This window comes from Scyliorhinus torazame, chromosome 8 (genome assembly GCF_047496885.1).
Source record: "Scyliorhinus torazame isolate Kashiwa2021f chromosome 8, sScyTor2.1, whole genome shotgun sequence".
Classification (NCBI taxonomy): domain Eukaryota; kingdom Metazoa; phylum Chordata; class Chondrichthyes; order Carcharhiniformes; family Scyliorhinidae; genus Scyliorhinus; species Scyliorhinus torazame.
This window is the reverse complement of record NC_092714.1, coordinates 28,193,012-28,220,704: the sequence shown is the minus strand read 5'-3', so window position 1 is coordinate 28,220,704 and position 27,693 is coordinate 28,193,012. Positions and strand designations below refer to the sequence as shown.

Here is a 27,693-nt window from a genome sequence, read left to right as displayed (position 1 = left end):
GAGCGAGAGGGAGGGAGCGAGAGAAGGAGGGGGAGAGCGAGGGAGGGAGCGAGGGAGGGAGCAAGAGACGGAGCGAGGGAGGAGTGTGTCCATCTTCTTAAAAGGAAAAATAGCTGCATGATTATCTAGCAGAAAACCTAACTTAAGTGCCAGATATTAACTGCTGGAAAGTGTGCAATTTAAATATTCAAATATATATACATTGATGTTAAAAGTATAAACTATTGCGAAGACATGTAACTAAAATGAAACATTAATATGTCAGATCGGAAGTTAAGCGTATTACTGACTGGAGGAAAATAAACTAACAAGAATTCCCCTAGTAACTAGTCCCCCAGTTTGTACATAGATGGAAATCAGCCAATATTAAAAATCCTCCAGCCATAATGCATAGTTTACACCATGAAAAGGTGAATTTAGGTAAGCAGCAAAAAGTAATGTTCAAAAACAAAATGTAATCAAAATAAGTTTAAAAACATTGTTTCTAAAATGTTCGAAGGCTAACATTAAGCATTTCATTTCTAGAAGCGTTGTGCTTAAATGCAAGCTTGGAGAGCTTCTTTCCCACTGCTCAGAAGAAAACAAAGGCAGCACCACTCACTTTTGTCTGTTTCAATCTCAAACTGGTATTTGTGGTCTAAACCTTTCAAAACTTGTGCGTACTTGTGACAGATACAAAATAAACTTTACCTTGAACATTTCTGCTTCACAACTGTTTTTGAAGGGTCTTTACTTTTTATTATTTTAGCCTCAAACTGAAAAACAACGCAATTCATTTAGTAAGGATAAAGATATACATTATCATATAGTCTGTTAAAGAAGGATTATGTATCCAATCATAAGAAATGAAACCAAGTACACGGACTATTCCACGCATTCTTTGATCCTTACCTATTTTAGATTAAAATTGCTAGGTAGGTTGCAACATTCCATTTTAAATGCATTAAAAAAACACCATGAGGCAATTTCCATGGAACATCTGCATTGAACACAGGCAGGTGACACTGTCGACCTGGGTGCAATCATCCCAGCCTCATGGAGACAGCTTTGAGGTTTGCCAGGGGGAGGGTTGGGAAACTTACAAAGCCCCATCGTGTCAGCTCTCCGAGATGATCCTACCTCACTTGGCTAGTTTCCCAGGGGTGGGCTGCCAGTGAATCAGCAAACTGCTCTATCAAGCTGGAAGCAGAACCACACAATTACGTTTTATTCAAGTGCCAGTTTCTGACAGTCCTGAAATCTACCCTGCATGGATTGCCAGCAACACGTCGGAGGCAGCCTCTCAGTATAAAAGCCATCAGAGGCTAATCAAATGCTGCTTCTGGAGAGCCACAAAGTTTAAAGAGGTTCACGTGCAGCCGCAAGCAATCTTGTGGAGGGGTTTCCACTCTACTTTTAGGTCCTTCAGAATTTTGGCTTTCATTTCAACAAACTGAGATTGGAGCCTTTCGTGAGTACTTCTAGTTTGAGGTGCCTCCTAGGTCTCCCTCTTCTTCAGCATTGATCGTCTCCCCGCCTGGAGCTGCCAGCTAGACATTCCTGCCAGTTCTCTCATCTCCTTATTCGCCGCCATCTAACGCAGAGGCAGCCTGCAAATTAGCTGCTATCGGCAAAATTACCCTCTGCTGGCACACGCTGACCCAAGTAGAGTCAGGACCTGAAATGGTCTCAACACCGGAATCCTTTACACGTGCAGAAGATTCTGCCCTGGATATGTCCCCGGTCTCGTGGCTTAATATTAATTCACAGAGGCTCTAGTATGGCATCAAAATCATAATAAGTCTGGTAGTTGGAGGGAAAATAAAGTCATGCAAAATCAAACCTATCGATAACTAGAAATTCTATGCAAAGTGTTGGGAGGGATTGTAGGAGTGAAGTGTGACAGAGGGAAAGAAGAGATGAAGATATATTACAGATGAAGATGTATCCCTCAATTAGTCTTGCATCAGCACCTTCTTGGTGGATCTTCTTGACCTGGGGGGGAGGGGGGGGGGGGGGGGGGTGAAGTCCAGGCTAATACTCTGGGGACATAGGTTCAAATTCCACCATGGCAGCTTGTGGAATTTAAAGAAAAACTCAGTGATAGTGTCCATGAAATCATTTGTCGATAGTCAAACCCATCTGGTTCACAAGTATCCTTTAGTGACAGAAACCTGCCATCCTTACCTGGTCTGGCCTACATGTGACTCCAGACCCACAGTAATGTGGTTGCCTCTTAAATGGCACTCCGTGGTATCAAACTAATAGAAAGCCTACAGCACTGTGGGTGTACCCACACCACATGGACTGCAGCAGTTCATGAAGACAGCTCACCATCGCTATTTCAAGGGTAATTAGGGATGGGCAATAAATACTGGCCCAGTCAGCTATGCCCACATCCCGTGAACAAATTTTAAAAAATGAATTCCAAGCACAGTTCATGCCAACTTTCTTTTTATTTGGCTGCTTCCCAAACTCGTAACTGATGCTTCCCCCATTATTTCCTAAGGTCTGTGCAGTCTCACACATACCTACACCTTTGTACAAATAACTCTTCATTAAAAATAAGTCTTTAAAAATAACTCTTGAAGCCTGTCCAAACTAACTGATATATCCTAGCAATGCAATCCGCTCACCGACAGATGAGCATATTCTAAACAGAGTTTGTGGTGACAATGCCTTGCTGACCATTTCTGACTCAGCTGACATACCATCAATCTGCTACCTACTGTCACAACCCACTTGGCTCGTGCGTGGTCAATTCCAGCTCCACCTGACCAGGAATCGCAACACAAGTGACATTAGATGTTATTTTAAAATACCCGAGGACATTGGCTGAGCTCAATAAACTGCAGTCACCAGGTTTGTAACTTTAACATGAATGACCTTTTATTGGTTAACAGTAATATAATTAAACTGACAAAAATGTAAACGACTACCTAATACCCCCTACCCAACCTTTCCAACTCGCCCACTCTATATAAACAGACAGGCAACATAGAGGGAAAGATGGTGATGATGTAAGAAAAACGATAAAGAAAAAAGGATAAAAGATTTCCGTTGCACTATGATGGTTTCCAGTTAAGATCTTTCAGGAGTTCAGGCTTTCACGTCAATGCTTCTTCCTTCTAAGCTTGAGAACATTTTCTCTGGCAAGGCTGTCTACTTTCTTTGTAAATTCAAGGTAATTTCACATCTATCGTAAAGATGCGCAAGGTGCTCACTGGTTTTAGAACAATAAAGCAATCCTTTTACTTCAGAGAGAGAGAAGTCTAATTGCTCTGACCAGCTCTCAGAAGCATCCCACAGGAACCAATCACTGACTGTTGCCAGCCAGAACTCTGTCCCTGGCCAACCCACAGGTTGTCAGCCAGCCAATCGAACCAATTTCCTCCAAAGCTGGTTTGGGAGATTCCCTCGGCGCCGATGAGTGTGTATTCCCCCCTCTAAAAACAAATCCTGGAACACACTGTCCTGACTAGCAGCTGCTTCACCTTAAATTCACTGTTTAAAGGCTCACTCCGATTAAGAGTCCACAGACCAAAAATAACATATAAAACAAAAGAAATGGGAACAAAGGGAAAACAAAAGGAAGGACTCTAATAACAACCACCGTGCACCACCAAAGAGTCCACAGCGGGCTCCCTGCTTCGCTAAAATCCCTATTTGTCCCCTATTTTGTACAGATCAATTGTCAGGCGATTTCCCCGGCTTTCTGACTTCCCATTCCCCCTATACTTTTCCACCCCACCCTTTAATTGCCTATCGCAGTCCCCCTTTCCTCATGCTCATGTAGCTGTCATTACACCCGTCCTACCTATCTGACATAAATAATACACTTGTGTCTTTATGCTCAATGTACACCATGAGAGCCAAATATAAAATTCTGAAACACAAAGACTGTGGAAAAAATTTGTTTGGCATTAGAGAAAATTCTTACCTCACACTTCACAAGGCCTTTTGAATTAAAGATGATGATTTTTGAAATTTGCCCTCCACAATCGGGTGTGAAACATGGACTTTTGAGAAAATCCTTCAAAATAGAGAAAAAAAAAACTATTCGGCTACGTTTAAAAGTACATTTTGATCTATTATAACCCATTAGGAGTCCATTAGCTTGAACTCCTTAAAACACATGTCAACGTTATACCAAGATTGCCTGCCACTCTTACCTCTGATTCAGAAGGCTGTGTTCTGAATCAGAGACCACTCTGGACTTAAGCACAAAAGTAAAGATTGACACTCCAGTGCAGTACTGAGGTGCTGTCTTTCCAATGAGACATTAAACGCAGCCCTCTCAGGTGGCTGACATTATTTTGCTGTACAAAAACTGTCTATGCCCCTCATAATTTTATATACCTCTATCAGGTCTCCCCTCAACCTCCTTCGTTCCAGTGAGAACAAACCGAGTTTATTCAATCGCTCCTCATAGCTAATGCCCTCCATACCAGGCAACATTCTGGTAAATCTCTTCTGCACCCTCTCTAAAGCCTCCACATCCTTCTGGTAGTGTGGCGACCAGAATTGAACACTATACTCCAAGTGTGGCCTAACTAAGGTTCTATACAGCTGCAACATGACTTGCCAATTCTTATACTCAATGCCCCGGCCAATGAAGGCAAGCATGCCGTATGCCTTCTTGACTACCTTCTCCACCTGTGTTGCCCCTTTCAATGACCTGTGGACCTGTACTCCTAGATCTCTTTGACTTTCAATACTCTTGAGGGTTCTACCATTCACTGTATATTCCCTACCTGCATTAGACCTTCCAAAATGCATTACCTCACATTTGTCCAGATTAAACTCCATCTGCCATCTCTCCGCCCAAGTCTCCAGACAATCTAAATCCTGCTGTATCCTCCGACAGTCCTCATCGCTATCCGCAATTCCACCAACCTTTGTGTCGTCTGCAAACTTACTAATCAGACCAGTTACATTTTCCTCCAAATCATTTATATATACTACAAAGAGCAAAGGTCCCAGCACTGATCCCTGTGGAACACCACTGGTCACAGCCCTCCAATTAGAAAAGCATCCCTCCATTGCTACTCTCTGCCTTCTATGGCCTAGCCAGTTCTGTATCCACCTTGCCAGCTCACCCCTGATCCCATGTGACTTCACCTTTTGTACTAGTCTACCATGAGGGACCTTGTCAAAGGCCTTACTGAAGTCCATATAGACAACATCTACTGCCCTACCTGCATCAATCATCTTAGTGATCTCCTCAAAAAACTCTATCAAGTTAGTGAGACACGACCTCCCCTTCACAAAATCGTGCTGCCTCTCACTAATACGTCCATTTGCTTCCAAATGGGAGTAGATCCTGTCTCGAATAATTCTCTCCAGTAATTTCCCTACCACTGAAGTAAGGCTCACCGGCCTTTAGTTCCCGGGATTATCCTTGCTACCCTTCTTAAACAGAGGAACATCATTGGCTATTCTCCAGTCCTCCGGGACATCCCCTGAAGACAGCGAGGATCCAAAGATTTCTGTGAAGGCCTCAGCAATTTCCTCTCCAGCCTCCTTCAGTATTCTGGGGTAGATCCCATCAGGCCCTGGGGGCTTATCTAACTTAATATTTTTTAAGACACCCAACACCTCGTCTTTTTGGATCACAATGTGACCCAGGCTATCTACACCCCCTTCTCCAGACTCAACATCTACCAATTCCTTCTCTTTGGTGAATACTGATGCAAAGTATTCATTTAGTACCTCGCCCATTTCCTCTGGCTCCACACATAGATTCCCTTGCCTATCCTTCAGTGGGCCAACCCTTTCCCTGGCTACCCTCTTGCTTTTTATGTACGTGTAAAAAGCCTTGGGATTTTCCTTAACCCTATTTGCCAATGACTTTTCGTGACCCCTTCTAGCCCTCCTGACTCCTTGCTTAAGTTCCTTTCTACTTTCCTTATATTCCACGCAGGCTTCGTCTGTTCCCAGCCTTTTAGCCCTGACAAATGCCTCCTTTTTCTTTTTGACGAGGCCTACAATATCACTCGTCATCCAAGGTTCCCGAAAATTGCCGTATTTATCTTTCTTCCTCACAGGAACATGCCGGTCCTGTATTCCTTTCAACTGCCGCTTGAAAGCCTCCCACATGTCAGATGTTGATTTGCCCTCAAACATCCGCCCCCAATCTATGTTCTTCAGTTCCCGCCTAATATTGTTATAATTAGCCTTCCCCCAATTTAGCACATTCATCCTCGGACCACTCTTATCCTTGTCCACCAGTACTTTAAAACTTACTGAATTGTGGTCACTGTTACCGAAATGCTCCCCTACTGAAACATCTACCACCTGGCCGGGCTCATTCCCCAATACCAGGTCCAGTACCGCCCCTTCCCTAGTTGGACTGTCTACATATTGTTTTAAGAAGCCCTCCTGGATGCTCCTTACAAACTCCGCCCCGTCTAAGCCCCTGGCACTAAGTGAGTCCCAGTCAATATTGGGGAAGTTGAAGTCACCCATCACCACAACCCTGTTGTTTTTACTCTTTTCCAAAATCTGTTTACCTATCTGCTCCTCTATCTCCCGCTGGCTGTTGGGAGGCCTGTAGTATACCCCCAACATTGTGACTACACCCTTCTTATTCCTGATCTCTACCCATCAAGCCTCACTGCCCTCTGAGGTGTCCTCTCGCAGTACAGCTGTGATATTCTCCCGAACAAGTAGCGCAACTCCACCTCCCCTTTTACATCCCCCTCTATCCCGCCTGAAACATCTAAATCCTGGAACGTTTAGCTGCCAATCCTGCCCTTCCCTCAACCAGGTCTCTGTAATGGCTACAACATCATAGTTCCAAGTACTAATCCAAGCTCTAAATTCATCTGCCTTACCCGTAATGCTCCTTGCATTAAAACATATGCACTTCAGGCCACCAGACCCGCTGTGTTCAGCAACTTCTCCCCGTCTGCTCTGCCTCAGAGCCACACTGTCCCTATTCCCTAGTTCATCCTCAATGCTCTCACCTTCTGACCTATTGCTCCCGTGCCCACCCCCCTGCCATACTAGTTTAAACCCTCCCGTGTGACACTAGCAAACCTCGCAGCCAGGATATTTATGCCTCTCCGGTTTAGATGCAACCCGTCCTTCTTATACAGGTCACATCTGCCCCGGAAGAGCTCCCAGTGGTCCAGATAATGGAAACCCTCCCTCCTACACCAGCTGTTTAGCCACGTGTTTATCTGCTCTATCTTCCTATTTCTAGCCTCACTGGCACGTGGCACAGGGAGTAATCCCGAGATTACAACCCTCGAGGTCCTGTCTTTTAACTTTCTGCCTAGCTCCCTGAACTCCTGCTGCAGGACCTCATGCCCCTTCCTGCCTATGTCGTTAGTACCAATATGTACAACGACCTCTGCCTGTTTGCCCTCCCCCTTCAGGATGCCCTCTACCCGTTCGGAGACATCCTGGACCCTGGCACCAGGGAGGCAACATACCATCCTGGAGTCTCTTTCACGTCCACAGAAGCGCCTATCTGTGCCCCTGACTATAGAGTCCCCTATTACTATTACTCTTCTGCGCTTTGACCCTCCCTTCTGAACACCAGAGCCAGCCGTGGTGCCACTGCTCTGGCTGCTGCTGTTTTCCCCTGATAGGCTATCCCCCCCGACAGTATCCAAAGGGGTATATCTGTTCGAGAGGGGGACAACCACAGGGGATTCCTGCACTGACTGCCTGCCCTTTCTGGTGGTCACCCATTTCTCTGCCTGCACCTTGGGTGTGACCACATTTACATAACTGCGATCTATGACGCTTTCCGCCACCTGCATGCTCCTAAGTGCATCCAATTGCTGCTCCAACCGAACCATGCGGTCTGTGAGGAGCTCCAGTTGGGTGCACTTTCTGCAGATGAAGCCATCCGGGACGCTGGAAGACTCCCGGACCTGCCACATCTCACAGTCAGAGCACAGCACCCCTCTAACTGACATTGCGTCAATTAATTAAAATTTGTCTTTTTTAAAAAATATTTTTAAAAAAATTTCAAAGTTACTGTCAACTATCTGTTTCCTAGCACTAGATTTCTAATAGAAATGCGATAGCTAACTATAGTACTCTCCGATCTCTGGCTTAGATATCCCTCTAAATTATAATTAAGTTATTATGTTTAATTAGTTACCAAATACTCAATTTTTTTTAAAATTTAGGGTAGAATCCCAACCAGCCACTCTGGCCACAGCTTTTCTGTGATGTCACTTCAGTTTCCCCCCCGACACACACAATTTGAAAAAAGGTATAAAAGTAAAAATAAGTAAAAATCACTTACTTACCTTCTCACCTTCTGAGTGTCTTAGATGTTCTCAGGTTCTCTCGCTGACAGAGACAGCTCCTCCACCTCCGAACCTTGACCTGCACAATGCTAATAATATAATAATAATATAATATGGCACTTACCTTACTCCAATGGGTCTTATTATTAGGTTAGAGGAGGAGGGCGGGTGGGAGACACTACACGTGTAGTGTCTCGGGTTTCCTCTCCACCAGAATTTATTGATTGGGGGGGGGGGGGGGGGGGGGGGGGGGACTTCCCAGAGGTCCGCGGGTCGAACTTCCGGTTCCCGCCTTATATAAAAACAAATAAAACAGAAAAGAACAGACACGGGACCAGGTAAGGCTTTTTAAAGTCGCTACTCACCTCCCAGAGGGCCCCTGCGCACCGCTGCCGCCGAAATCCAAAGGGCTGCTCCTGTAAAGGTAAGTGGTTTTAAAGTCGCTACTCACCTCCCAGAGGGCCCCTGCGCATCGCTGCCGCCGAAATCCAAAGGGCTGCTCCTGTAAAGGTAAGTGGTTTTAAAGTAAGTACTCACCTCCCAGAAGGCCCCTGCGCACCGCTGCCGCCGAAATCCAAAGGGCTGCTCCTGTAAAGGTAAGTGGTTTTAAAGTAAGTACTCACCTCCCAGAAGGCCCCTGCGCACCGCTGCCGCCGAAATCCAAAGGGCTGCTCCTGTAAAGGTAAGTGGTTTTAAAGTCGCTACTCACCTCCCAGAGGGCCCCTGCGCACCGCTGCCGCCGAAATCCAAAGGGCTGCTCCTGTAAAGGTAAGTGGTTTTAAAGTAAGTACTCACCTCCCAGAGGGCCCCTGCGCACCGCTGCCGCCGAAATCCAAAGGGCTGCTCCTGTAAAGGTAAGTGGTTTTAAAGTAACTACTCACCTCCCAGAGGGCCCCTGCGCACCGCTGCCGCCGAAATCCAAAGGGCTGCTCCTGTAAAGGTAAGTGGTTTTAAAGTAAGTACTCACCTCCCAGAAGGCCCCTGCGCACCGCTGCCGCCGAAATCCAAAGGGCTGCTCCTGTAAAGGTAAGTGGTTTTAAAGTCGCTACTCACCTCCCAGAGGGCCCCTGCGCACCGCTGCCGCCGAAATCCAAAGGGCTGCTCCTGTAAAGGTAAGTGGTTTTAAAGTAAGTACTCACCTCCCAGAGGGCCCCTGCACACCGCTGCCGCCGAAATCCAAAGGGCTGCTCCTGTAAAGGTAAGTTGTTTTAAAGTAACTACTCACCTCCCAGAGGGCCCCTGCGCACCGCTGCCGCCGAAATCCAAAGGGATGCTCCTGTAAAGGTAAGTGGTTTTAAAGTAAGTACTCACCTCCCAGAAGGCCCCTGCGCACCGCTGCCGCCGAAATCCAAAGGCATTTCTGTAAGATTACTGTAAAATGCAACCACTTTAACTTCCTGGTTAAATATCAAAAACAGATTACACTGTAATCAACCTCATTTGCAAAAATGAACTGCATTCAACTGACATACTTTGTCAAAGTGATCACCACCTTCGTGACTCAGTTTCAGCATTAACTTATCTTTACAACAGAGGTATCATCACCTGCCTACCAATCCTAAAACAAGATTGATAGGCCTATCACCAAGTCCAAGCATGCCAGGTACTTGGATGAGAACAAGCAAAATTATATCACGTGTTCTACAAAGAACAAAACAGCACAGGAACAGGCCCTTCAACCCTCCAGGCCTGTACCGGTCATAATGCCACCCTTGGCCAAAGCTCTCAGCACATCTTAGTGCTGTATCCCATTACAGTGTTCTGTAAATGATAATGAACTGATAAAGAATCATTCTAAATTCTGTATACATTTTGATTGTGAATGCAATTTAATTTCAGATTACTGTAAAATCCAACCACTCATTTACCCATTTTGTGGCCAATCGCACCAATGCTCACATTATTGCAGAAATACCATAAATATACATCAACCTCCTTTTGTAAAGGGAACTAACCTTGTCATTTTTATCTTCAAAGGAAGTTGCCTTCAATTTCTTCCAACAATTGATATGGTATTCCACACTGCATTGTAGGCACATCACTTGAATAAAACCCTGACATGCAAGAATCAAAATGTTCAAGTAGTACGTATTGCATAGCTAAACAAATTACTTTATTTCTTCCAGGTACAAAGAATGTGTTTACAGGATGTTCACTGATTTGAGCTGTGAGTACAAGGTCAGAGATGACTGCTAGCCAGGCCGGCATTTGTTGCACTACCGAAGCGAATTGCTCTCTGAAAATAATTTTGCCTGTGCCACTTACACTCAAAAACTTATTACCTTAAAATCTGGGTCTGAGAAGTAGATCTGGATCTTAGAATGTCCCTGGCAATGTTGATAGCGGCAGATTGCATCAGATTCTGGAGGGAATCGGCATTTCTCTATGTATTCTTCCAACATTGTCTGGAAGACGAAGTTACATGAATGAGGAGATCTACACTGAATGTTTTCAATCTAAAGCAGAATAATATATTAGTTTTAATTAGGAAATCCAGATGCTAGACCAAGGTCTATACTGCAGGATACTAGCAGGGTTGATGAATGAGACAGATGAACAAAGTTGTCATAAATAAGTGAAAGCAAAGTCAAAAACACTGAAGATTTTAGGGATGGCAGATGTATGACACAGCTAAGGGACTGGAAAAGTCAGCCTAAGAGATTGTACAATAGGTACAGTTTGTTCTATTGAATTGCATCAGCACACACTTATTTGCATTAAAATAAAACTACCAGAATAAATAGAAAAATTGTAATAGACAAATTAATGGGATTGAAGCCAGATAAATATCGAGGCACAGGTTTATCTAAAGGTATTCAAATAAATGGTTCAGAAGGTGGAATATATTCCTTATTTCTCCAATAGGTAATTTGGGAATAATTCTTACCATAGCAATTTCATTTATAAAATCGCGTCTCAAATTAACTTCAATTTCCATTTGAAAAGTTCTCTCTTTTTCTTTTCCATCTCTTTCCACTTTTCCAGCATCGCTAATTCAAGTTTTTTCATTTCCATTTCCTGCATTTCTAATTTTTAAATTGGATTTCAGCTCATTCAATATTCTCACTTTTTAAAATAATTGGTCTATCTTACAATCCTTGCAATTTAAGGTTTCTCACTATGCTTTCAATAATGTCAGTTTTCTTTACCTCTGCAGATAATTCCAACTACAATTTATCTCCCAATTCAGTTAACTGAGACTTGGTTACTTTCTGTAAACCGGAGTTACATCTTCCAGCTTTACGAAAGTCGTAGCAATTTCCAACACCGTTCTGAGTTCTAACCTGTACAATATACTTCAAAGTAACTCTACTTCCTTTGTCCAGTACCTCAGTAACCCACTTACTCTTTAAGGATTCACAGATCCCACCATTTAACAATAAATCCCAGACCAGGTTTCACTATTCATGCATCCAGGAACCTACTTTCCACGTTTCAAAATATTTCAACAAATTATTACTAATCAGCATTCAATAACCCTTTCTCTGTTTTAAAATCCTGGACGAGTGTCCATTTTTGCTGCAAGCTGAAAGACCCTTCTTGTTAAGCTAAATTCCAATGGCAAACAGCCACTACAGACAGACCTGGCTCCTCCCCTGAATTATATAATCTATACCCAAAGCATAAGGCACTCTTCTGTTTCCTCCCACAAGATGTCCCATGACCTGTTTAACCAGGCCCAAATACATGTCTCAAATTATCTACAGCCTAGGGGCCTCCAAACCAAATGGTTTTCCATCAACCCAGCTCTCTGCAAACAAGTAAATACTTCTAAAATCTATCAGAATATTCACCTTACAAAATCAAGGATTACTTCATTTTTACAACAGCTTAATCACAGTTTTAGTAGAGTGTCTGTATGTATCTTACCCAGGTTTTTTAATATCACTGCAACAAATATAGAATATAGCAATTTCTTACATTCATCACACAACAGTAATATGATTAAAATTCAAGGTTGCAGAGAGGCCAGAAGTGGATGAATGCAGAGGTCTTGGGGGTTGTGAGGCTGGAGAATTCACTAGGAGGATATCCTGGAGGGACTGAGATATAGAACATAGAACGATACAGCGCAGTACAGGCCCTTCGGCCCACGATGTTGCACCGACATGGGAAGTCAAAAAACAAAAGTCATCTAACCTACACTATGCCATTATCATCCATATGCTTATCCAATAAACTTTTAAATGCCCTCAATGTTGGCGGGTTCACTACTGTTGCAGGTAGGGCATTCCACGGCCTCACCACTCTTTGCTTAAAGAACCTACCTCTGTCCTATATCTATTACCCCTCAGTTTAAGGCTATGTCCCCTCGTGCTAGCCATTTCCATCCGCAGGAGAAGGCTCTCACTGTCCACCCCATCTAACCCCCTGATCATTTTGTATGCCTCTATTAAGCCTCCTCTTAACCTTCTTCTCGCTATAGTGTAGATTAAGCAGTGATCTGGACAGGGAAGGTGGCGGCGTAGTGGTATTGTCACTGGACTGGTAAACCAGAGACCTGGTATATATATTGCTCTGGGGACCCAGGTTCAAATCCCGCCACTGCAGATGGTGAAATTTGAGTTCAATAAAAATCTGGAATTAAAAGTTTAATGATGACCATGAAACTATTATCGATTGTCGTAAAAACCCATCAATGTCCTTTAGGGAAGGAAATTTGTCGTCCTTACCAGGTCTGGCCTACATGTGACTCCAGGCCCACAGCTCTTAACTGCCCCCTCAAGGGCAATTAAGGATAGACAATGGCACAGCCTGCAAAGCCCACTTCCCAGGAATTAATTTTAAAAAAACAAGGGAATTGGCAAGGTAGACATAGGGCGGGATTTGTTTGGTCCCGCTGAAGGTGACCCACAATACCTTTCCGATGACAGGGCGAGCAAGGCACAGGCATCGGAAGATCCCACCACTGGACAATGGGGAGTTTTGCCTTAGCCGCTGGAAAACACGCTGTGGGGACCCAGTGATCTCGCCCACTAATTGGTTCTCCCTGCTTGTATCTCCAAACAAATCAATAAAAACTTAGAATTTTAGCTAAGCTGGCAAAATCCATGATAACCTTCACATGAAGGAGTAAAGAAATGTAGAAAATATAACCCAGAGGTCCATAAAGTTATTTCAGGTGTTTCAAAGGGTGATATAGAGATTTAAAAAGCTGATAAGGCTAACAAAATGGCATACAAGATTCAATGGCTCAACATGACCTAGTGTTAGCCATATATCTTTAATTACTTGTCACAGAGTAAATAAAAAACACATCTTTAACAGATATTACCTTTAACTTTTTATCCTGTGTTTCTTCAATAACCACCGTTGTTGTGGGCCATGTTAGTATGCCTGGGACAATCTTACGATTTACCATAGTTAAGGATTTTGTGAAAGGGTCTAAAGCATCAGCAAACCTAGGGGGAAAACCACAATGGAAAATGGAGAAGAATTAGCTGAAAAGAACCAACATTGTGTGTTTCAGTACGCTGCAGCTGTATTTTAGGCAGCAGATTGACAGGGGTGGAGGTGGGGGGGAAGAGAAACGTAGACAACCACAATACGAACCAGCACAAAATAAGCTGTATAATGGGGTCGAAGTTGTAACTATACAAGGCTCAACCTGGATCAAGCCCACCTCTATAACATCTTTTGTACCAAGTCTCACAGCACAGACTCCAGCTGTCATTAATTACCCAGGGAATCTGCTACACAAATTGTCTCTAGTTCCTTTATCATAACCATTGACCCCGGATACAGGAACACAGGAACTTAAGAGACATAAATAGGTTATTCATTTCCTCAGGTTGGTTCCTGGGACAAGAGGGTTGTCCAATGATGAGAGGTTGTATAACTGGTCACATACTTTCAAGTGTAGAACAAGAGACGATCTCATAGAAACATACAAGATTCTGAAGGGGCTTGACAGGGTAGATACCGAGGTTGCTCCCCCTGGCTGGAGAATCTACACAGGGGCACAGTTTCAGGAAAAGGCACTGATTATTAGGACTGAGACGTGGTGACATTTCTTTACTGAGGGTTGCGAATCTTTGGAATGGTCCACTGTTGAATTTATTTAAGACTGAAACTGGCAGATTTTTGGCCTCTCAGGAATTAAAGGAGATGCAGGCAGGTGGACAAGTGGCGTTGAGATAGCTGTGGTTGTATTAAATGGTGCAGCAGGCTTGAAGGGCCGTATTGGCTACCTCCAGGTCCTATTCTTATGTTCTCAAGCCTATTTTACTATTCTATTAGATCGTGGCTGATCTGTACCTCAACATCAGTTACCCACCTTTTCTCTATAACTCGACACCGTTACCTAATAAAACCCATCTACCCAAGACCTCAATACTTCAAATGACCGAGCCCTGATTTTCACAGTGTTTCATGTGAAAAAGTGCTTCCTGATTTCACCCCTCGATACCTTCACAATAATATTTGTAAAGATTTTGTCGCCTTGTTCAGGGTTCCACCAATAGAAGAGTGTTTCTCTGTATATAGTCTACCAATGTCTTCATCATTTTAAACACCATAACCAGATCACCCCAATCATCTACCCTCGAACAACTTAAGCATTACTTCCTGACTTTTCTAATCAACACCCATGGAAATAAAAGGCCACACTTTATTAGCTTTATTTGGTCATTTATGTTGAAACCCTTCACTAGATTTTTTAGTGAATTGTGCACATGGACACCTAAATCCCATTGCTCTTCAACAACACCTGGTCTCTCACCATTATGAAAATATTTTAATTTGCCTTTATCAGATCTGAAGTGGATACCCTCATGCTCCCCGACAATGAAATCCATCCATTGCCCACTTATGTCCCTTTGTAATTTCTATTCCAATCTACATTACTCCCAATTCACTGTCAACTGGCAATGGGAACAGAGGGATACGGACCCAGGAAGTGTAGAAGATTGTAGTTTAGTCGGGCAGCATGGTCGGTATGGGCTTGGAGGGCCGAAGGGCCTGTTCCTGTGCTGTACATTTCTTTGTTCTAACTGGAAATTTGAATAAACAACCCTCTTGGTCCTTCTTCCAAGTCATTAATATGAATAGTGGAAACCACTGGTTCCAGTACAGGTCCTCGAAGAATACCACTGGTTATATTCTGCCAATTACCTTGTCATGTTTTATCTTTGCACGTTTATTTTGTTTGACACAAACCTGTTCTGCCGGAAGTACACTTTGCCAAGTCCGTAGAATGCCAAACAGTCAAGCCGCTGTTTTGGGAACTGTTCCAAGATTTTATTAAATTGATTTTCAGCCTCAGTCAGCTCCTAGTCAGGCAAAATAAGAATTAATGACTCCAGGACAATGAAGTATATGAGAAAAACAGGAGATGTCAACAGTTATCAAGCTGGGGCCAGTTCACATGTACAGTGAACTGTACTGTGAAGACTTGGTCCTTCGGACATGGATTTTCAAGCGGGGCTAGGGCATCTTAAAATAGCAATTACCTTGGTTGGTTGGGGGTTCGCAGTTCTTGGTTTATTTCCCTTTTGTACTGGACTATAGATTTTACTCCTCTTTATTCACTGGATGTGGGCATTGCTGGCTTGGCCAGCACTTATTGCCCATCCTGAATTACACTGGTGACTTTTAAGCGCCAAACAAATGCTGAGTCACATATAAGGCATACCTGATAAGGACAGCAGATTTCCTTCCCTAAAGGGCATTAGCGAACCTGATGGGTTTTTATGATAAGCACAGTGATTAGCACTGTTGCTTCACAGCACCGGGGACCAGTGTTCGATTCCCGGCTTGGGTCAGTGTCTGTGCAGAGTCTGCATGTTCTCCCACTGTCTGCGTGGGTTTCCTCCGGGTGCTCCGGTTTCCTCCCACAATCCCGAAAGACGTGCTTGTTCGGTGAATTGGACATTATGAATTCTCCCTCAGCGTACCCGAACAGGCGCCGGAATGTGGTGACGAGGGGCTTTTCACAGTAACTTCATTGCCGTGTTAAATTCCAGATTTTTATTGGATTCAAATTCTAGCATCTGTCATGGTGGGATTCGAACCAAGGACTCCAGAGCATTACTCTGGGTTTCTGGACTGCTAGTCCAGTGACAATACCACTATGCCACTGCCTCCCCGTAAATTTGTTTATTGGAATGGGCTTGTATCAAGCAGGTCTTCAAAATAAAATGGTATTTTCCAAGTTCCACTGATGGAAAACTGTTTGCGTGCACATTCTGCTTAGCTATAAATAAGGTTTTATCATGGTGGTGTGTTCTTCAGGATCATACAATGTATTGGGTAAACAGTCCTCCTGAAGGTAGCAGATGGAAAGATCGATCAGTGTGTTGGCTCATTCTGGTGAGAGAAAACCCACCTCATATTTTTATTACTAGTGTCACAAGGAGAGCTGTTCTTAATCAGTCAGCAAACATTTTAATTTTCTTTTCAAAATCACATTTATATGGTAGGTACACCTCAATAGGAAAAAATGCAAACCAAACGGCGTTGCTAATATTTGATACTGCTTTGTATATGCAACAATATACAGCGCTTAGCATTTCATAAATGCATGCAAAGCATCAAAATCACTTAATAAACCACCAGCAGTCATGCTCTAGGGAGCATGTACCTTTATTTGCCACTGCAATCAAAGTACCATTTAATGCATTTTTTCTGAAACGTTCACCTTTACAATTGCTTAGCAAGTGAAACCAAAATTGGCAGCTGATTAAATCTTTATTGTGGGGATACCCAAAACCATTTTTCTTCTTCTCATACAATTGCTTTGTTATATATTATGTTCACATAAACTGTGAAACCATAGAAAAGTTACAGCACCGAAGGAGTCCATTCGGCCCACCTTGTTCGTGCCAGCCTGAAGACACCCAGATGCCCTTTCTTTTTTTTTTAATAAATATTTTATTGAGAATTTTTGGTCAACCAACACTGTACATTGTGCATCCTTTACACAACATTATAACAATACAGATAACAATGACCTATTTTATATAAACAAAAAACAAAAAATAAATAAATATTAAATAACAAAAATAAAAACTAGCCCTAATTGGCAACTGCCTTGTCACAAGCTACACCCCCCCCCCCGCCCCCCCCATCCCTCCCCCCCCCCCCCCCCCCAAATCCTGGGCTGCTGCTGCTGCCTTCTTTTTTCCCCCATCTATCTATCCGCAAGATATTCGACGAACGGTTGCCACCGCCTGGTGAACCCTTGAGCCGACCCCCTTAGGACGAACTTAATCCGTTCTAGCTTTATGAACCCCGCCATGTCATTTATCCAGGTCTCCACCCCCGGGGGCTTGGCTTCTTTCCACATTAACAATATCCTGCGCCGGGCTACTAGGGACGCAAAGGCCAAAACATCGGCCTCTCTCGCCTCCTGCACTCCCGGCTCTTGTGCAACCCCAAATATAGCCAACCCCCAGCTTGGTTCGACCCGGACTCCTACTACTTTTGAAAGCGCCTTTGTCACCCCCATCCAAAACCCCTGTAGTGCCGGGCATGACCAAAACATATGGGTATGATTCGCTGGGCTTCTCGAGCACCTCGCACACCTATCCTCCACCCCAAAAAATTTACTGAGCCGTGTTCCAGTCATATGCGCCCTGTGTATTACCTTAAACTGAATCAGGCTTAGCCTGGCACACGAGGACGACGAGTTTACCCTGCTTAGGGCATCCGCCCACAGCCCCTCCTCGATCTCCTCCCCTAGCTCTTCTTCCCATTTCCCTTTTAGTTCATCCACCATAGTCTCCCCTTCGTCCCTCATTTCCCTATATATATCTGACACCTTACCATCCCCCACCCATTTCTTTGAGATCACTCTGTCCTGCACCTCTTGTGTCGGGAGCTGCGGAAATTCCCTCACCTGTTGCCTCGCAAAAGCCCTCAATTGCATATACCTGAATGCATTCCCTTGGGGCAACCCATATTTCTCGGTCAGCGCTCCCAGACTTGCGAACTTCCCATCCACAAATAGATCTTTCAGTTGCGTTATTCCCGCTCTTTGCCACATTCCATATCCCCCATCCATTCCCCCCGGGGCAAACCTATGGTTGTTTCTTATCGGGGACCCCCCCAATGCTCCAGTCTTTCCCCTATGTCGTCTCCACTGTCCCCAAATCTTCAGTGTAGCTACCACCACCGGGCTTGTGGTGTAGTTCCTCGGTGAGAACGGCAATGGGGCTGTTACCATAGCCTGCAGGCTAGTCCCCCTACAGGACGCCCTCTCTAATCTCTTCCACGCCGCTCCCTCCTCCTCTCCCATCCACTTACTCACCATTGAAATATTAGCGGCCCAATAGTACTCACTTAGGCTCGGTAGTGCCAGCCCCCCCCTATCCCTACTACGCTGTAAGAATCCCTTCCTCACTCTCGGAGTCTTCCCGGCCCAAACAAAACCCATGATGCTCTTTTCTATCCTTTTAAAAAAAGCCTTCGTGACCACCACCGGGAGGCACTGAAACACAAAGAGGAATCTCGGGAGGACCACCATCTTAACCGCCTGCACCCTCCCTGCCATTGACAGGGCTACCATATCCCATCTCTTGAAATCTTCCTCCATCTGTTCCACCAACCGTGTTAAATTTAGCCTGTGCAATGTGCCCCAGTTCTTAGCTATCTGGATCCCCAGGTAACGAAAGTCTCTTGTTACCTTCCTCAACGGTAGGTCCTCTATTTCTCTACTCTGCTCCCCTGGATGCACCACAAACAGCTCACTCTTCCCCATGTTCAATTTATACCCTGAAAAATCCCCAAACTCCCCAAGTATCCGCATTATTTCTGGCATCCCCTCCGCCGGATCCGCCACATATAGTAGCAAATCATCCGCATACAAAGATACCCGGTGTTCTTCTCCTCCCCTAAGTACTCCCCTCCATCTCTTGGAACCCCTCAGCGCTATCGCCAGTGGCTCAACCGCCAGTGCAAACAGTAATGGGGACAGAGGACATCCCTGCCTTGTCCCTCTATGGAGCCGCAAATATGCCGATCCCCGTCCATTCGTGACCACACTCGCCACTGGGGCCCTATACAATAGCTGCACCCATCTAACATACCCCTCTCCAAAACCAAATCTCCTCAACACCTCCCACAAATAATCCCATTCCACTCTATCAAATGCTTTCTCGGCGTCCATCGCCACTACTATCTCCGTTTCACCCTCTGGTGGGGCCATCATCATTACCCCTAACAGCCTCCGTATATTCGTGTTCAGCTGTCTCCCCTTCACAAACCCAGTTTGGTCCTCGTGAACCACCCCCGGGACACATTCCTCTATTCTCATTGCCATTACCTTGGCCAGGACCTTGGCATCCACATTTAGGAGGGAAATTGGTCTGTAGGACCCGCATTGTAGCGGGTCCTTTTCCTTCTTTAAGAGAAGCGATATCGTTGCTTCAGACATAGTCGGGGGCAGTTGTCCCCTTTCCTTTGCCTCGTTAAAGGTCCTCGTCAGTACCGGGGCGAGCAAGTCCAAATATTTTCTGTAGAATTCAACTGGGAATCCGTCCGGTCCCGGGGCCTTTCCCATCTGCATGTTCCTAATTCCTTTCACCACTTCTTCTACCTCGATCTGTGCTCCCAATCCCACCCTTTCCTGCTCTTTCACCTTGGGAATTTCCAGCCGATCCAAAAAGTCCATCATTCTCTCCCTCCCATCCGGGGGTTGAGCTTCATATAGTTTTTTATAAAATGTCCTGAACACTTCATTCACTCTCTCCGCTCCCCGCTCCATCTCTCCATCCTCGTCCCTCACTCCCCCTATTTCCCTCGCTGCTCCCCTTTTCCTCAATTGGTGTGTCAGCAATCTGCTCGCCTTCTCCCCATATTCATACTGTACACCCTGCGCCTTCCTCCATTGTGCCTCTGCAGTGCCTGTAGTCAGCAAGTCAAATTCCACATGCAGCCTTTGCCTTTCCCTGTACAATCCCTCCTCCGGTGCTTCCGCATATTGTCTGTCCACCCTCAAAAGTTCTTGCAGCAACCGCTCCCGTTCCTTACTCTCCTGCTTCCCTTTATGTGCCCTTATTGATATCAGCTCCCCCCTAACCACCGCCTTCAACGCCTCCCAGACCACTCCCACCTGGACCTCCCCATTGTCATTGAGTTCCAAGTACTTTTCAATACATCCCCTCACCCTTAGACACACCCCCTCATCCGCCATTAGTCCCATGTCCATTCTCCAGGGTGGGCGCCCTCCTGTTTCCTCCCCTATCTCCAAGTCCACCCAATGTGGGGCATGATCCGAAATGGCTATAGCCGTATATTCCGTTCCCCTCACCCTCGGGATCAATGCCCTACCCAGCACAAAAAAGTCTATGCGCGAATAGACTTTATGGACATAGGAGAAAAACGAGAACTCCTTACTCCTAGGTCTACTGAATCTCCACGTGGTCCACACCTCCCATCTGCTCCATAAAATCTTTAAGCACCTTGGCTGCTGCCGGCCTCCTACCAGTCCTGGACTTCGACCTATCCAGCCCTGGTTCCAACACCGTGTTAAAGTCTCCCCCCATTATCAGCTTTCCCGTCTCTAGGTCCGGAATGCGTCCTAGCATTCGCCTCATAAAATTGGCATCATCCCAGTTCGGGGCATACACGTTTACCAAAACCACCATCTCTCCCTGTAGTTTGCCACTCACCATCACGTATCTGCCCCCGTTATCCGCCACTATAGTCTTTGCCTCGAACATTACCCGCTTCCCCACTAGTATAGCCACCCCCCTGTTTTTCGCATCCAGCCCCGAATGGAACACCTGCCCCACCCATCCTTTGCGCAGCCTAACCTGGTCTATCAGTTTCAGGTGCGTTTCCTGTAACATAACCACATCTGCTTTAAGTTTCTTAAGGTGTGCGAGTACCCGTGCCCTCTTTATCGGCCCGTTGAGCCCTCTCACGTTCCACGTGATCAGCCGAGTTGGGGGGCTTCCCACCCCCCCCCCTTGCCGATTAACCATCACCTTTTTCCAGCTTCTCACCCAGTTCCCACGCAGCTGTATCTCCCCCAGGCGGTGCCCCCGCCGCCCATCCTCTCCCGTACCCACTCCCCCCTTTCCCCAGCAGCAGCAACCCAGTAATTCCCCCCTCCCACCCCCCCCGCTAGACCCCCCGCTAGCGTAATTACTCCCCCCATGTTGCTCCCAGAAGTCAGCAAACTGTGGCTGACCTCGGCTTCCCCCCGTGACCACGGCTCGCACCGTGCGACGCCCCCTCCTTCCTGCTTCTCTATTCCCGCCATAATTATCATAGCGCGGGAACCAAGCCCGCGCTTCTCCCTTGGCCCCGCCCCCCATGGCCAACGCCCCATCTCCTCTCCCTCCCCACCTCCCCCCATCACCACCTGTGGGAGAGAGAAAAGTTACCATACCGCAGGATTAGAACATAGAACCCCTCTTCGCCCCCCACATTCGCCCCACCACTTTGTCCAAACGTTCTTTTTAATAGTCCACTCATTCCAGTTTTTCTTCTACAATAAAAGTCCACGCTTCATCCGCCGTCTCAAAGTAGTGGTGCCTCCCTTGATATGTGACCCACAGTCTTGCCGGTTGCAGCATTCCAAATTTTATCTTCCTTTTATGAAGCACCACCTTGGCCCGATTAAAGCTCGCCCTCCTTCTCGCCACCTCCGCACTCCAGTCTTGATAAACGCGGATCACCGCGTTCTCCCATTTACTGCACCGAGTTCTCTTCGCCCATCTAAGGACCATTTCTCTATCCTTAAAACGGAGGAATCTCACCACTATGGCTCTGGGAGTTTCTCCTGCTCTCGATCCTCGCACCATAACTCGGTACGCTCCCTCCACCTCCAACGGACCCATCGGGGCCTCCGCTCCCATTAACGAGTGCAGCATCGTGCTCACATATGCCCCGACGTCTGCCCCCTCCACACCTTCAGGAAGACCAAGAATCCTCAGGTTGTTCCTCCTTGCGTTGTTTTCCAGTGCCTCCAACCTCTCCACCCATCGTTTCTGATGTGCCTCCTGTATCTCCGTCTTCACCACCAGGCCCTGTATATCGTCCTCATTCTCGGCTGCCTTCGCCTTCACGACCCGAAGCTCCTGCTCCTGGGTCTTTTGTTCCTCCTTTAGCCCTTCGATCGCCTGTAGTATCGGGGCCAACAGCTCTTTCTTCATTTCCTTTTTTATCTCCTCCACGCAGCATTTCAAGAACTCTTGTTCAGGGCCCCATATGAAACTGCCACCTTCCGACGCCATCTTGGTTTTTGCTTGCCTTCCTTGCCGCTGTTCCAAAGGATCCGCTGCAATCCGGCCACTTTCCTCTCCTTTTTCCATCCGTGTCCAGGGGGGATTCCCTTCTGGTTTACCGCACGGTGTTTTTAGCCGTTAAAATTGCCGTTGGGGCTCCTATCAAGAGCCCAAAAGTCCGTTCCACCGGGAGCTGCCGAAACGTGCGACTTAGCTGGTCATCGCCGCACCCGGAAGTCTCCCAGATGCCCTTTCTAATCCCATCTTCCTGCACCTGGTCCGTAGCCCTATGGTTTACAGCTCTTCAGGTGCAGATCCAAGTTCTTTTTAAAAGAGTTTAATGTCTCTGCCTCCATCACCAACTCAGGGAGCGAATTCCAGACTCCCACTACCCTCTGCGTAAATAAGTTATTCCTCATGCCCCCTCTACACCTTCTGCCACTTATCTTGAATCTATGTCCCCGGTTCTAGAATTCTCCGCCAAGGGAAACAATTTTATCCCACTCTATCACTTCCCCTCATAATTTTGTACAACTCAATTAAGTCACCCCCTCAGTCTTCTTTGTTCCAAGGAAAATAACCCCAACCTGTCCAATCTCTCCTCATAACTACACTTTTCTAGCCCTGGCAACATTCTTGTAAACCTCCTCTGCACTCTCTCCAGAGCAATAATGTCCTTCCTGTAATGTGGCGATCAGAACTGCACACAATACTCCAGTTGTGGCCTCATCAGTGTTTTATACAATTCCAACATTATATCCTTATTTTTATATTCTACACCTTTGCCAATGAAGCAGAACATTCCATACACTTTCTTTACAAACTTGTTTCCTTGAACTGCTGCCTTTAGGGATCTGTATACTTGTATGCCAAGATCTCTCACTTCATCTACCCCTCTTAGTATATTCCCATTTATTGCGTACTTCTTATAACTATTTGACCCTCCCAAATGCATGACCTCACACTTGTGTTAAATTCCACCTGCCACTTTATCGCCCACTCCACCAATCGATCTACATCATTTTGGAGATTATAGCTATCATCTACACTGTCCACCACTTGGTCAATCTTTGTATCATCTGCAAATTTCCCAATCATGCCCCCCCACATTCACGCCCATATTGTTAATATACAACACAAACAGTAGGGGCCCCAACACCGAGCCCTGTGGAACACCACTTGAAACAACTTTCCATTTGCAAGGCCAGCCATGGACCATTGCTCTTTGTTTCCTGTTACTAAGACAACTCTTTATCCAGTTTGCCCCATTGCCCTGCATCCCATGGGCTTTTACTGTTTTGATTAATCGGCCTTGTGGGACCTCGTCAAACACCTTGCTAAAATCCATGTACACCACATACGCTGCTCTACCTTCATCAACCCTTCTTGTCACTTCCTCAAATAATTCAATCAAATTTCAGAGGCAAGACCTTCCTTTAACAAATCCATTCTTACAATCCCTGATCAGTGCATGCTTCTCCTATCTCCCAGGATTGATTCGACTATTTGCCCATCACCGGCGTAAGACTAACTGGCCTATAATTGTTTGGCACCTTTCCGAGAGGAAATAGTTTGGTTATTTCCTTCTACCCCTTTTTAAACAATGGAACCACGTTTGCATTTCTCCAGTCCTCCGGTACCTCCCTTGTGTCTCTTGAGGATTAGAAAATGATCCGCAGAGCATCTGTTATCTCCTCCCTGACCTCTTTCAGCAGCCTCAGAAACAATCCATCTGATTCTGGCAACTTATCAACTTCCAAGGATTCCAATCCTTCGAGTACTTCCTCTCTCTTTATGATTGTCCCACCCAATAACTCAAGTGGTCCTCTTGGACTACTATACCTGCATTATCTATTTCCTTTCTAAACAATGTCATGTGAGAGTCCCTTTAAGAAAAGTGTGTTTTATCAACTGGCTGCAGTAACGTCATTGTGTGGGTGGCTGAAATGTGATTCTGCTTTATACTTTCATTTTGAGATAGAAGCTCTTTTTGGCTCTGTGTTTTAGTTTCACTTTCAGTTGGAGAGCTACATTCAAACCAAGCAGATGTATACTGGTGTCTCTCTGTATGTTAAACAAGGTCTTTAGATCACTTGATTTCAAAATAATACCTGTACTCTGTAGAGAATTCAAACCTACTGTCTTTGTTAAAAAGTGTTTTGGTTTCTGGATGTTGTTTGGAAAGTTACTAAGGGTTACCGTTTTGGGGGGTTATCAGTGTTGGTAGTTGGTAAGATGTTTACTGTGGGTTCATAAAATGTTAACTGGATTCATAGAATAAACATTGTTTTTGTTTTGAAACTACTTTCGATCTCTGTTGCATCACACCTGTAAAGTGGGCCCTTGTGCTTCCCATAGCCAAAATCTATTCGAGGTTGTGGGTCAGGTGAACTCCATGATATACTTTGGTGTTCTCTAAACCCTGGCCCATAACAACAGGGAGACAAAATATTCATTTGAAATTAAATGAATGAAAATCGCTTATTGTCACGAGTAGGCTTCAATGAAGTTACTGTGACAAGCCCCTAGTCGCCACATTCCGGCGCCTGTTTGGGGAGGCTGGTACAGGAATGACATTTCCCGTATGACATTTCACAATGACATTTAAAGCCTCTCAGCCTCTGCATCTACGCACAAGTTCCCTTCATCTCGGAAAGGTACCATTTTTTCCTTAACTAACCTTTTACCATTAATATATTGGTGAATCATCTTTGTGTATTTAACTTTACTTGCTAATCTTTTTTCACGGCCTCTCCCTGATTTCCTTATTTCCATTTATACTTCGTCCCTGCACTTCTTATACTCGTCTGTAATTCCTAGTCCTTTGTTCCGATAGTACACTTTATTTTTCTGTTTGATCTTCCCCTGTATTCCTCTCGCAACCAGGGGGTCTAGATTTGACAGTACTACTCTATTCTTGAAGGGGACTTGTCTACTTTGTACATTTTGGATCACACTTTTTAGTGCTTCCCACTGGTTTTCCACTAATTTATCTTCTAGCAATGCTGGCCAGTCCATCTCAGCCAAGTCCCTTCTCATTTCTGAAAAATTTGATTTTCCCCAGTTCAAAACTTTTACTCCTGCTTTATCTGTCCTTGACCTTTTCTAATTGAATTGTGATCACTATTCCCGATATGGTGGCCAACTGTCACTTCACCCACTTGCCCTTCTTCGTTCCCCAAGACTAGATCTAGAATTGGTTGAAAATATTTCCCTGGACACACTGCATGGATTTTTCTCCCTCTGTTTGAGTCCCAGTTGATATTGGGGTAGTTAAACGTCTCCAACTATTATTGCTTTCTTGTTTTTACAGGCAGAAGTTTGCCTACATACATGCTGTATTTTTGACTTCATCCAACATGCTGCAACTATAGTTTGTCAAAACATAAACAATTGTTTTTTTTAAATGGGATGGGGGGGGGTGTCGGGAGAAGTGCTCATTGCTTTTTCGGATGGTAATGGTCCTAGCCATAGTCAGAAAATGCTTTGTGTCCATAGGCAAGTGTATGACTGTATTAAATGCACTATAGTGGTACACAAGGGTCAGAGGGTGTATTAGGGTATGGAGACAGAAAGGCCCCCAGTTTCATCCCTGATCTGGTTAAGCTGATTTGATTAGCCACAGAGGAAACACAATTCACCTCAATGCCCCCCCCCTGCATGGGAGGAGAAAACTAGCCTGCATTCCTACTCCTCACTGGCATCCAAAGATTGCTAGTTATATTCCCGTGATAGAATATTGGGTGACGGCATTTGGCAAGGATCATTCCCAGGATTTATTAGGATGCTAGCATCCAATGTCAAGATTCAAAAAGGAGAAACTGGCACTTGGGTGAGGTACTGGTGTGCTGATCGCAACCAAAGAACTATATCTCAGTACTACCATCAGGAGGAGGTTGAGATAACAGACTACCACCAAGGGGTCCACTGATTAGATTACGATAATTTACTCTATACACTATGCATTTCAAACATGCTCACTTATATTAATAATTTACAACTCACAGAAAATAGAGAGAAAATTATGGGTCCTACCTCAGGAAGTCCAATGCCAAGGAGGGCACAGGCATGACCATAAATAATTATCACATAGTCGTTAGTGGACAAAGACATTTCCTAGAAAAGGCAAACATGATTAACATCTAGATATGCAACGACTATTCACGTCGGCATAGCTGACAAATTAGAATCCATGGATTTATGCCTTTAATTAAAATGAGGACATTCTTGGAAATTATGGCTGGATTTTGCGCCCAGCATGTGGGTCCCATGGACAGTTACAGAAGTGGGTGTAACATCTGCCGCTGCCCAGTCTCATGGTTCTGCAGCGATTTAACATCCATTGTGACATTAATTATTTTGGAGCATGACTTTCGACCTCATCTGGGGAAGTAGCCCCCCTCAAACAGCTGCCGGCCATCCAGGAGCAGTGGCCACTGCACAGACTGTTGCTGAAGCCGGATGCATGGTGGGGGGGGGGGGGCTGGAGGTGGGGTACTACGTGCTGGGGCCAGGTAGCTAGACCGGGTGAGGAGGCAATGGGGGAAAAGCAGGGGGCTTTCTATCGAGAGAGGGAGTCCATAAAGGAGGCTCCCACCTTTCCTGCCCGAGTAATGTTACCTGCAGGGTTCCAACCTCCCAGCAGCATCAGCCGCCACCCATGCAATAGAGGTGCTATTTTACTTGGCCAACTGACCCCTCCCTGCCAATCGTAAAATTATGGCAGGGAAAGACGTGCACTGTATTCTAGGTAGGGCCCCCTGATGCTGCCCAACATATTGACTTCACTGAAGCTTGTTTGAGTGAACTCTCCCCAAAGAAGGTCGAACAAGTTCAAAGGTGTTCTTTCAGTGGGATTTCAATTAGGTGGCTTGGTGTCAATTTTGTCTGATAATTGTAGGTTTTTAAAAAAATCCATTGCTAAATTATTCTAAGATTTTGTCAGTAAATTATCAAGAAGAATTGTTAGAATTTGAATAGAAGTAAAATAGGTTCAATCTTTGCCTTCAAAACGGTTATAGAATGTTATTATTATGCATCTTCTTATTTAAATGCATGCTGATGTCATCAAAGCGCTGTGACGTTTAGTTGTTGTTACTGTGTATATTCCCATTTAACAGCCGTTAGTAACAGAATAGAATCAGAACTCTTATTCCGTTGTTTAGCTACCTGTTCCCGATTTTGAGTCCATACTGCATTTTAAACTTTGTTATTTTTCTATATTAAAGATTAACTTTATTAACAATGCATTTCGACTATCTCTTTGTGGT

At 45.1% G+C, this 27,693-nt stretch overlaps 1 protein-coding gene across 4 annotated transcripts in view; it reads right to left on the bottom strand.

Moving 5' to 3' along the window:
• Positions 1–27,693, bottom strand: part of ttc3 (tetratricopeptide repeat domain 3) — a 166,081-nt gene that overhangs the window by 61,870 nt on the left and 76,518 nt on the right. For 3 of the 4 annotated variants that reach the window (XM_072513225.1, XM_072513227.1, XM_072513226.1), the window contains exons 16-22: positions 26,459–26,539; positions 15,408–15,520; positions 13,525–13,651; positions 10,532–10,654; positions 10,205–10,303; positions 3,920–4,012; positions 691–755 (exon numbers count right to left, since the gene is read on the bottom strand). In XM_072513225.1, the coding sequence (XP_072369326.1) occupies positions 691–755; positions 3,920–4,012; positions 10,205–10,303; positions 10,532–10,654; positions 13,525–13,651; positions 15,408–15,520; positions 26,459–26,539 (701 nt within the window). The remainder of the gene's footprint in view (positions 1–690; positions 756–3,919; positions 4,013–10,204; positions 10,304–10,531; positions 10,655–13,524; positions 13,652–15,407; positions 15,521–26,458; positions 26,540–27,693) is intronic. The other variant, XM_072513228.1, reaches the window with a different exon arrangement.